Genomic DNA, 12,503 nt, shown 5'->3' on the forward strand with positions numbered 1-12,503 from the left:
GAGGTGGGGTGATATTTTCCAACAATAGTGCTAATTTGATAGCACCCCTTTGGATCATCAGAACATCCAGTGTATTTGTTAACAAACTGTATCATTAGGTATGATAAACATCCAAAATTTAATAGTGATATTAAATCAAGAAAAATGGTTCTAAATGATCTGACAGTTGAGCTTTTTTATGTATGTAATGGCAAAAATATAGACTTAATGATACAACAGTGATTAAAATAAATCTATTTCCAAGTCTTCAGAATTGCTTGCATATTAATTAGCTCTAAAGTATGGTACCAAATTTCATCTTTTTACATTAATTACGTATATCAATACAAACTTTAAGTGAATACTGCACATGAAGCTAGAGTTTATATTTAATGATTTTTAATATGAGAAATAGTACTTTCAATTATTCCAGTAGTTGGTCCACTAATATGCAGTCTAAGGTTACATTTTTGAAGATTTAAAGCAGAAGATTTCCAGTGGAGTCTTCTTTCCATTCCTCCTTCCCACCTCCCTTATTGTTATTGTGCAAACTGCTTAATTATCCTTCCTACCCCAGGGGACTAGGCCCCAAAATGGGCTTAATCAGAATGCCTCAACACTAGAGTGTCCTCCAAATGTAAGGGCATTAGAGCAAGACACTGTGCAACTCTATCAACAAGCTCATCTGCCATCTTAAAGCAAGGACATGGCTTTGTGATGAATTGGGAGATGAGACATGAGCACAGTAGTTGGTGTGGTGTGGATAATACAGTCTAGTCTTTCAATTAGATACATTTCTCCTTTATTTGGCTTTAGCATTTCTTGTCTAATTGCCTTTTGTCGCCTTTAAAAATATTGCCCAATTGTCACAATATGCTATGTTATTGATTTTGTTTTATTTGACACAAAGTACTGCTTTGTATCAACTGAATGTTGGCTTCCAGCTTTTCCTTAGATAAAAAAATGAGCTATTTTTCAACTGGAGGCAAACTCCTTTCATGGTTATCTATCAACTGCCATGGAACATCCACTGGAGCCTCTGGAAGAGTAAAAAACTATAATATAAAATACTATGTATACCACATTTATTTGCAATTGATTTTCTCTTCTAAATTTGTGTGAAGAGTCTAATGTTTTGAGAATAAGATCAGCTTTAAACGAACAACAAAATCCCACTATCTTAAATGTCCTCAGAGAAAATCCTTTGATAATTTGAATCATTATCCTATAAGAATTAAATTGTGTACATCTGGATAATCATGTTCAAAGATATGCATTACGTCTTAAAAAAGCAGACTATACCTATGCATTGAAAAACAATAACAAATCTAATCACATTATTAAATTTTCCAGATGTTTAGCTTGACATTTTTGGAGCATCTGCCATTAGAACTGGAGGCTTCCTTGTGTGAACCCTCAAGGCTCAGTTGCATTATATAACAATTACCCTAAGTGGCTGGTAATTAGACCTATCTGTAGTTTCTAAGGGTAAAAGAAATGTCTCAGTGGTGGTCTCCAAAAGTATAAGGAAAACAAAAAGGCCTTTGCTTCTTGTTTCTAGTGCTTCTGAGGCCTGCCTGCCATAATCTCAGAAGAGACTCCAAGTTCTTCAATAGCCTGTGAAGGCTGCATCCTGAGGATGTCTTCCTTACCTGGTTACAAAATAGAGGCTGACACTGAGCTGTGAAGCACTGGGCAACCCCATTTCTACACAGACATTTGGCACACCGGCTCAGCCGCCAGTCCTCCCCATCCTGAAACACACGGCCTTCATAGGAACAGGGTTCTGGAAGGTCAAAGGAACAAGGATTACTAGGTGGATGGCATTTGTTGATCCCAGGGCTGACTGCATGGGCGTGCAGCCAGTGCAGTTGCACAGGGCCCACTGGTCAGAAGCCCAGTGCACAGAAGGAGGTCCTGCATTTGGTGTTCAATGCTCTGCAGTCACTATCTTGAAATCTCTGAATTTGTGTTTTATAGGTGAAGCTTTGAGGCTCAGCTCATGCATGGTCCCACCTGCTGCTGGCTTCCTGGGATAAGTTCTCAGCTACCAGCTCCTCCACTACATCCCAGTGAATGCTGTCATCCCCAACCCTCTTGGGGGCTGGTGCCAGGAGGTTGCATGCGCCCTATGCACCAAGTCACAGGGTAGAGCCTGGGGTGTCTGTGAGGATATCCTCTCACCCTTCATTCCCAGGCCCGAGGGAGGAAAACATTAAATAGCAACTAAAAAACATGACAAATGTGACAGGTTGAGAGAAAGAGATCACAGAGGCAAACAAAAAAACAACAACAAAAAAGCTTTCTCTCCTCTTGCTTTTTGAACAAGAGACCCTACATTTTTGCAAATTATGTTGTTGGCCCCAGTTGATCCTCCAATCTTTCCAGGAAATATACGTCCAAAGTCTTTCTCATGGAGAGTCAATGAGAAAGCCTCTTAGGACCTAAGAAAGAATCCCACAAACTCAGACAACCTACTCCCCACACCACCCCCAACTGTGTTGTTCCAAGTATTTTCACTTGTAGGGTTGGTTATTTAGCCCAAAACGTCTGTCAGTCCTTTTCTGGTAGGTGACATCTGAAATGCATCAGGCAAGCATTTTCCTTTCATCAGTTCTTGGGCATATTTTTTCATCCCTGGAATTCTCCAAGGTAAATAAAGGATTGCTGGAAATGGAATAACTGGGGATCAGAAAGAAATGAGGTATCCTTTTAATGAGAAAAAGCAAGAATAGAATGTACCTTCCAGTTACTGTTAAATAAAAGTATTCTAGCTATTATATGTTGTGAGAGAGCATAATACAGCAATGATAACAATTCCTATTTATTATACAGTATACACTACCTAGGTATAAAAATGGAAGGGGACATAGATCCTCAAAATGTAACAAAAAGAGTATGGGAACAAGCATGGATTCTGAGGAGAGGGCCTAAAAGTCTGACCCTGGCTTGCTGAACAAAATCTGGGTGTCTTGGTTTCTAGACAGGTATCATTTCTTCAGTGAGGATGAAATAAAGATAAATAAAAGGCATGCTTCCTGTTGTGTGTGTCTTGGAGGAAGATGTTATGTTATCTCAAAGACAAGCCAACAGAATTAGTGTTGACAATACTATGCAGAGAACTGAGTTATTCCTTTTTCTGTCCACTAAGGAGGTAAAAGGAACCACCTTAGCCTTATGGAATCATATCAAAGGATCTTTTCCCTATTCCCTTGCCTCTCAGGAGCTGTGAATGCAGAGGGATAAATATCAGAAACTCACAGAATCTCAAATTTGGAAGGGCGCTTAAGGATTTCTTCCAATCTCACTCTCTGGGACACTGTGCCCTGCCACGTGCAAGGTTTTGCACTTGGTTCCAATATGGAATGGGGTTAGGAAATCTTTGAGCTACACCGAGCAAGAAAGAGTTGGGGTGTCACCATATGTTGCAGGAAGTCAGGGACACCAAACGGAGGGACCAGCTGGAACCACGGCACAAGAACATAAATTGTGAAGATTTCATGGACATTTATCACTTCCCTAATAATACTCTTACAATTTCTTATGCCTGTCTTTACTTTAATCTTTTAATCCCGTTATCTTTGTAAGCTGAGAATGTACGTCACCTCAGGACCACTATTGTACAAATTGATTGTAAAACGTGTGTTTGAACAATATGAAATCAGTGCACCTTGTAAAAGAACAGAATAACAGCGATTTTCAGGGAATAAGGGAAGATAACCATAAGGTCTGACTGCCTACGGGGTCGGGCAGAATAGAGCCATATTTTTTTTTCTTGCAGAGAGCCTATGTGGATGTGCAAGTAAGAGAGATATCGCTGAATTATTTTCCCAGCAAGGAATACCCTGGGGAAGGAATGCATTCCTGGGGGGAGGTCTATAAACAGCCACTCTGGGAGTGTCTGTCTTATGTGGTTGAGATAAGGACTGAAATACGCCCTGGTCTCTTGCAGTACCCTCAGGCTTACCAGGATTGGGAAATTCCAGCCTGGTAAATTTTGGGCAGACCGGTTCTCTGCTCTCAAACCCTATTTTCTGTTAAGATGTTTATCAAGACAATACGTGCACAGTGGGACATAGACCCTCATCAGTAATTCTAATTTTGCCTTTGCCTTGTGATCTTTATTGCCCTTTGAAGCATGTGGTCTTTGTGACCTACTCCCTGTGCGTACACCCCCTCCTCTTTAAAAATCCCTAATAAAATCTTGCTGGTTTTGCGGCTCGGAGGGCATCATGGTCTTACCAATATGTGACATCACCCCCAGAGGCCCAGCTGTAAAGTTCCTCTCTTTGTACTCTTTCTCTTTATTTTCTCAGACCAGCTGACACTTAGGGAAAATAGAAATAACCTATGTCGAAATATTGGGGGCTGGTTCCCCCGATAGCCATGTGAACCTCCCAAGCAAAGAGGGTCCCCTTCTACAAGCACATACTCACTCCCAGGGCCCACACAAACTGGGCAGCAGCTTCCTTCAGGGATGAATGCCAGCTCCTGGTGTCCACATGACAGCGGTGGGCATGGTTGGGGGGTACATCGGACTTCCCCATGATTGCAAGAGCACACACTACATGGAGAAGAGGCCCATTTTGTCCCATGCTGTGTGTCAGGGAGACAAAAAAAAAAAGGTTAGTGCCAAAATACAGACTTTCATTCAGCCAAACAGAAACAAATCTTCTCTTTCCCAAATTAAGGATGGAGCTCAGGAAAAGGTAGAAGAAAGCTATGAGCTTGCAAAGTTGAGAGTGGAATTTACAATGTTCCAAGTCAAAGGCCAGTTTAAACATGGACTTCTCTGTCTATTACCCATAAGATTTTTTATTTACAAATTTCAGAAAATTTGTAAATACAAAATACAAAAAGAAAATAAAAATAACCTAATCTCCTATTATTTAAAACATTCTATGAAGCTCCAATTCAAATACGCATATATTTACTGTGTTCTTCATAACGACTATATCCTTTTCAGTAGCTCTCTCTGATCCTGTTTCCTTTATTTGACTTTACTTTTTATCCTGATTAGTTCCCATATTCCGCTCCCCCCTTCTCTCTCTCTCTCTCTCTCTCTCTCTCAACTGTTCCAGTGATCTCATGGTCCTGAGGAAAGTGTGATAGCCAACAGGGAGCACAAGCAGGCAATAATGTACCCAAGCACTGAGTTGCACAAACCAAGGATTTACTTGGCCACATGCATGTTCTCAGATCCCAGCTCAGCCCTTCCTGCCTTGGAAACTATAGGTAAGTGACTTAATCTTTTTCAATCTCAGTTTCTTCATCTATAATAATGAAATGGTATGACAACATTCCCTTCACCAGTGGGCTCTTCTAAGGGTTAAATGGGGTGGCCTGCTAAAGAGCCACCCAGGTGTGCAGTGTACTGGTACTCAATCCAGAGTAGAACAGTATTACCCAGGGCTGTGGAGATGTTGGCCAAGGCTATAAACTTCCAGCTATTAGAAGAACAAGTTCTGAGGATCTAAGGTACAGCATGGGGGGTGATGGATGAGTTAATTAATTTGATTGTGGTAATTATTACAGAATATATATGCATATTCAACCATGTTGTACACCTTAAGTATATTTGATCTTCATTTGTCAATTAAACATCTTAAAATAAAAAGATGCTCAATCTTCTCCCATTTTTATTGCATGATTTCCTGATCTTCCTCCCTTCTTCCGCACCTTGTATTGATTGTAAGTAGTAGGAATGGACATAGATACAAAGGTCAACTCCTCTCGCATCCATTCTTACTTCTGCTACAATTATATATAAATTTCAAATTTAGTACAGCATAGAAATGGGCAAGTCCACAAACTGTGGGCTAATAAAAGACATGGCAATTGACCTTTATGCTTGAAAAGGCCTACACATGAAAGCAAAGAAAGAACTTAAAAGAAAATTGATAGGATTTAATGAGTTAAAATTTTTAAATCTGCCAAAAATACATCATAAAATATATAAAATAAAATTAAAAGGCAAAGGACAAACTGATTTTAAAAATTCCAGATTGTATTAATTAGAACTAAACTCTAATATATAAAAGCATTTATAAGAAGTAAGAAAAAGACATTTCAAATTTTAAAAATAGAAATAAACTTACAGAATGTTCAAATTTATTAATTGTAAAAAATACTAATTATAAAATAAAACTTGGATAACATTTTAAGTATCTGATATGAAAAGACCTTAAAATTCATGGTACCTAGAGTTGGTGAAGCTACAGTGAAGGGAAAGAAATTCTCTCACACACAAAGCCTTCCCTCACGATAACACCTGGAATCACTCAACCAGGGGAGGGCTCCCCAGGATAATCACACTTGAAAAGAGGATGCACTATTTCCTCTTTTCCCCTGGGCTTATCACTAGACACAGAAGACTTAAAATTAAATTTTAATGACTAAAGATGTCACAGCTTCAATACCCAAACTCTTTAGATTCTTTGACCTACTAATTTCACTTTTTATATGTTATCTAAAGAAAATGATTAATGACACACAATAGGCTTAAATACAAGAAACTCCATCTATTGTTCTTTATAGTGAAATTGGAAATATTTTAGTGAAAATTGGAAGCTACACAAATATGTAATAACAGGGAATCATGTTCTCCAAGAGTACACTAAGGAACTATTTACAATATAATGCTATATAAAAAGGCAAGATATAAAACACAGCATAATTCCAATTATGTTAAAACATAGATCTGTATGTATTATCTATCTCCACTGCCAACCCCTCTACCAAAACTGAAAGAATATTAACAGTGGTTTTCAGAGTATTCGGATTACTGGTGATATTTTTTCTGCTTGTATACTTTTCTCTTTTCCAAATTTTCCCCAACAAAATATTTTTTGTCATCAGAAAGCAAATTATTGTTTGAAACATCTAATGAATCATTTATATATCTTAAAGTCGAAATTAAAGTCTTAATTTAAAGACTCTATAGTCTTTAAATTATATATATATTTGACTACATATATTTAAAGTAAAATCTTAAAGTCTTAATTTAAAGACTGTATAGAACAACTTGAAGTAAACTCCATTTTATTAAAAATTAGAAGACTGCTCTAAACATCTCGACATTTCACTTCATAAAACAAGACCTTTTGTTACTACCAAGAAACACCACTGTTGTTTCCAAAACATTGCAGTCACACTACCTTTCAGACAGACCAGAAAAATTAATTATAACAACAGCCTGCCTGCCGATCACCAGTTGCTCATCTGTAAAATAAGAGGACTATATTAGCTGATCTCTTCAGTACCCACTCTCTCTGATCATGTAAATTTATTATCTAACTCAAGAGACATAAAATTAAGCAATGGATTCTCCCTTCCCAAAAGCCTGAGAATTGTGGGAATTAAAAAAACCATTCAGGCCGGGCGCGGTGGCTTATACTTGTAATCCCAGTACTTTGGGAGGCTGAGGTGAGTGGATCACTTGAGATCAGGAGTTCGAGACCAGCCTGGTCAATATGGTGAAACCCCATCTCCACTAAAATACAAAAATTGGCTGGGTGTGGTGGCGGGTGCCAGTAGTCCCAGCTACTTGGGAGGCTGAGGCACGAGAATCACTTGAACTTGAGAGGCACAGGTTCCAGTGAGCCAAGATTATGCCATTGCACCTGGGTGACAGAGTGAGACTCCATCTCAAAAAAAAAAAAAAAAAGGCTCCACTGCTTGATGTCAAAGCCACAGAAGAAAGTACAGACGGTGATCCAAAGTGCACAGCATGATGAAAAGAAATCCCTCTCACATCTCTCCAGGAGACAAGTCACCTAAGTTTATTCCATTTTTGTCTCTTATGCCTCTGAAACAGTGACACCTCCTTACCCAGAGTGAGTGTTCTGAGGATTGATAATGCATGCAACACACCCGGCCTAGAGATCAAGGCATCAGCACATGCATATATATGTATATATCTATATATATATGCATATATATATCAGTAGTTTTCTTCATACACGTTTATGAAAGCATTATTTTTTATAAACACTGTAGTAGTAAAGAGAGCTCTATAAAATGAAGGAATAATAGATACACAAAGCAACGCTCGCACAGGACCCGGTTTTACCTGTGCCATCTTAACCTCATTAATACTGTTTTGAAAACATGACATCTTGACACTGGGCAGAAGCGAACTCTGCAGACAACATCTTAAATATATTATCCTGCATAGTCAACTAACAAGTTGGCTTGGTTGTTGACATAAGTCCAAAAGAAAGATAAGGTCATAAAGCTTTTGCCTGGCTTACTGACAGAACAAAAATACAATTTTTCTTCATATAATTTGTTCCTGTTATGGAGTTATAGATCCAGAATACTAAATATCTGGGAATGTTCAGTGCATATTATAATTACATCCTCTACTTTGAGGAGAACAAGGCTGAAGAATTCAATACTTATTTCTTGCCTCACACACATAAATTAGTTATCCTTTTAGCCTCACAAACAAGGTGAGCAGGCCTGTCCCTTCTTACTCCTCTATTCAATCAGATTGGGCACTAGAAGCCATTTCATTTTTCAGTAAACCTTCAAGCCCCATCTACTCAGATTTGACATTATCTAGTGCTCAGGTTAGATTAGTAAAGAGGAAAAGAAAGGGGATTCATGGTCCTTTCCCCTCCCTTTCACAAGGTAATTTGTGGGGAAAGCACAGAAAAAAAGTATTCAAACAGCTCTAAAACACATTTGAGGCTTGCCTCCCTGGATGGTTGGCATGGCGAGGCACAAATCCAAAAGTTAATTTCAAAGTATAGCTTTGCAAAGGTCATAGACGAAATGATTCCCCAAATCCTGGCTATAATAAACCCTTACAACACTCTCAAATAACCTGGAGTCAGCCAAAAGGTTCAAGTGTTTTCCTCACTCCAGGAAAGATCTTGAGACTAGTCTTGACTTGCTGAAATGCCAGTTGTATAAGACGCTGCCTCCTCTGCAATCAAAGGAGGTCCTCTCCCGAGGCTCCGCTGTTTTTTTTTTTTTTTTGAGATGGAGTCTCGCTCTGTCGCCCAGGCTGGACTGCACTGCAGTGGCGCGATCTCGGCTCACTGCAAGCTCCGCCTCCCGGGTTCACGCCATTCTCCTGCCTCAGCCTCCCGAGTAGCTGGGACTACAGGCGCCCGCCACCACGCCCGGCTAATTTTTTGTATTTTTAGTAGAGACGGGGTTTCACCGTGGTCTTGATCTCCTGACCTTGTGATCCGCCCGCCTCGGCCTCCCAAAGTGCTGGGATTACAAGCGTGAGCCACCACGCCCGGCCCGCTGTTTTATTAAGGAGTAGTCTTCTCACGCAGCCCTTAGCTCAGCCAGTCCTTAGCTTTCCTTTGTTTGAACCATGTTCTTCGGGGACAGTAACACTTCAACTGCCTCCCCTCCTGCCACACCCAGTCTATCCTAAATCCTTTTCTCAATCTGTCTTAGGGGAAAGCTTCCACTTCAGATCACCATTCCAAAGTTCTTAAAATGCCAGGCTATTTTATAGCTACAGGGAGTCTCCATTACCTGCCCTAGGGGAGGCAAGCCAGAGGCCAGAGAGAGAGGATCACTGCTATTCAGCAGGAGGGAAAAGTACCCTGGAAACTGCTCCCCAAACAAGCAAGAAAGGAAATGCTACAAGAGTCAAAAATAAACAAACAAAACTAGTGATGCCAGTGATGAGGTGAGACCCAGACCAGACCAGACAAGCATTTAACCCACTCAAGAAAATTAATGCACTGGGGAGTGTTTGGTAAGAACCTAGAGGAAGTGAAGAAAGAAAGAGAGGAAGGACAGAAAGACAAGAAACATTATTGTTTTAACTTTATTAAGACTAAAATTAGGAGATTTTGTCTCACCTTAAAAAAATCCATCTTCTAGCTCTAATTGAAGAAGCAATACACTAGCAATTTTTCCCCAAAAAACTATAGTTTTGAAATTCATCCTTTTGCTCAGTTACATTAAATACCAGAAATATAACATTTTCAGAGGGAGTAAACTTTGAAAGACACATATGGAAAAGCAACACATGGGTATATTCTTACCCAGTTTAGAGCTTTTTACACGGTGGATTATTGCAGAGGGATGAACCACAAGGGAAGTGGGGAGAAGAAAGACCAGCGGGAGAACTTTCTGAACTCTCCCTGCAAAAGTGGGAGGCTAGGAGGATTTCTAACTAACCCACGGCAGATCTGTGGTCCCAGGGCTACCCAGCCACACTGGTTAATGACCAACATGCCCTTAAGATGAGGTCATAGAGAAGTTGGAGAAAAGATTTACTAATTTTTTGAGTCTTTTATTCACCCGTGTTTATTGAGCACCTACTCTGGGAAAAGTTCAGTGCTAAGGGCCAGGTAAGTGAGAGGCAGGGAAGATAATTGTAAAAATATAGAAAATATTGTCAATATTCTCAGGCATCTTAAATTAAGAAAAGAAGACTGCACATGTGCACACACATGACATGAAAGAGCATATAATGTCGTTAGCGTGGTCCACACAAAGATTTACTGAATTCTGATCTCCCATGTCCCTGGTACCACCTCTTATTTGATATGTCTGTTTTTTTTCTTCCCCCAGATCCTGGACTTATTTTGGCTCCTAACAACTCCTTCACTTGAAAGATTCAGGTTGAACCATGCACTTATCATTCATCTTGAACCATGCACTTATCATAATCATTCGGAACTGGCATTATTTTCATCACCACTCTGCCCTGCAGCACTTTTCAGTTCATAGGGATTTTCTTCTGTGACATTTAAAGACAACACCACCCTACATAACACAGGCTGAATCGAGCAGCACATAGTGATATGTGGTCTGAAGACATTCTCAGTGTAGATCCTGCTTGGATGTCTTTCAGCAACACATTGTGAAGAAGTGAATGAGTGGCTTCCTTGTGTAATTAGGAAACAGTGGCTTGAGTAAGACAATCCTGCCCCACAGGGAAATGAGCACTGTGCTTTCTGAGTTTTAGGTCCCCACACTGAATAGCAGCCTAAAATAGATATATCAAATCCTACTAACCTATGCTCTCTCCTGAGTAAAGAGACAACTAACTTGCGGAAAGTTCTGTATCAGGTGGAAGATGAGGATTAAAGCAAAGTCTCTTTCCATCGTATTCAACCGTACTTACTACCTCAGGTAACAGTTACATATCAATGAAGATAAACTGTTTCCATAATTTCTATTATAGACTTTGCAGTTGGTACTTTTTAATCATATTTAATATTTCTAAATTAATCCTGAATGATCTGAAATGAGAAAGTATAATTTTCAAAACTTGAGAAAAGATTTCTAGTCCTGTAGTTCTAAACGGGGGGAAGGTGAGCATTTTGCCCCCAAGGGAAATTTGGCCATGTCTGCAAAGATTTCTGGTTGACATGACTGAGGGATGCTACTAGCATCTAGTGAGAAGAGACCAGGGATGCTGCTAAATGTACTACAATGCAAAGAACAGTTCCCACAACAAAGCTTAAAATGCCAGGGCTGCTAAGTTGAAAATTTCTACTATGGTAAAAAGATCCCTGAATTAGGAGTCAGAAGACCAGGGTTCTAGACCAGGTTATACCATTTATTGGTAATATGACATTGGGCAAGTACCTAAGCTCTTTGCAATTAAATTTTTTCATATTTAACATAGGAGTAATAACATCTGCTCTACTCACCAGCTCAGGATTGTTTGTAACTATCAAATTTAAAATGTATGTAGGACATAAAAGGAGGAAGGTACTTTTACTATTCAGCATCACAACTTCTTCAACATCAACATTCTCAGACACAAATTCAATCTACAAATATTTGTGTAGAGCCTACAGAATGTTTTACTCTTATACAAGAAACCTAAATGCTCATAGAAAGTCAAATGGGCTTCGGATCCTCCACAATCCAGGCAAAGAAAAAACTCTCATCAACACAAGTTTAACATCCAGCTTTTCCCTTGTCAGAGATCTGCAGACACAGAATCAACCTTGAGTCAGAAAACACTTACCTCATGGATTTGCATTTCATGACGGCAAGATCCTGGAGTCCTCAAAACACACGCAGGGCAGCATTGGTTGGCAGCTATTTGAAGCACTTCTCCCTGAGCATTTAAAAGCAGCTCAAAGTAAAACAGCAGCAGCACACACTGAGTCACAATAGTTCATCAGGCCCTAAGTCATCTTACATTCACTAAATCTCATGTGTTTCTGAGGTGACAAAAACAGATGGGATAAAATGAATAGACTGAAAAAAAGGTTCTGTGTCCAGACAAGCTTTGCTCAAAGATAAAATGAACCCCCTCTGTAAAAGTAATTTCCTTGAAAAAAAAAAATGTCTACATCTTTTCACATGTGATGAAGTTGAGACTTTGTTTCACTTGAAACCCTAGGAGATTCACACAAGATAAGCAGTTTTCTCCTGCTGGGAAGAGGAAGAAGACTCAGGTGGGGGATGGCCACAGAGCTGGCAGGTCTTCCAGCTGTCTGGTGTCTTACACAGCCTAGCGCAGCCAGTGCAGCAGCTGAAGTTCTCATAGGTAACTTTTACTTGGGACAGGAGGTTGCAGGACA

General features: G+C 39.6%; 1 protein-coding gene across 1 annotated transcript in view; it reads right to left on the bottom strand.

Moving 5' to 3' along the window:
- Nucleotides 1-12,503, bottom strand: part of FRAS1 (Fraser extracellular matrix complex subunit 1) — a 461,949-nt gene that overhangs the window by 275,774 nt on the left and 173,672 nt on the right. Inside the window, exons 4-6 of the mRNA XM_032149306.2 lie at nt 11,942-12,034; nt 4,416-4,575; nt 1,632-1,765 (exon numbers count right to left, since the gene is read on the bottom strand). Of these exons, the coding sequence (XP_032005197.1) occupies nt 1,632-1,765; nt 4,416-4,575; nt 11,942-12,034 (387 nt within the window). The remainder of the gene's footprint in view (nt 1-1,631; nt 1,766-4,415; nt 4,576-11,941; nt 12,035-12,503) is intronic.

Source organism: Hylobates moloch, unplaced genomic scaffold, assembly GCF_009828535.3.
Source record: "Hylobates moloch isolate HMO894 unplaced genomic scaffold, HMol_V3 SCAFFOLD_2, whole genome shotgun sequence".
NCBI lineage: Eukaryota > Metazoa > Chordata > Mammalia > Primates > Hylobatidae > Hylobates > Hylobates moloch.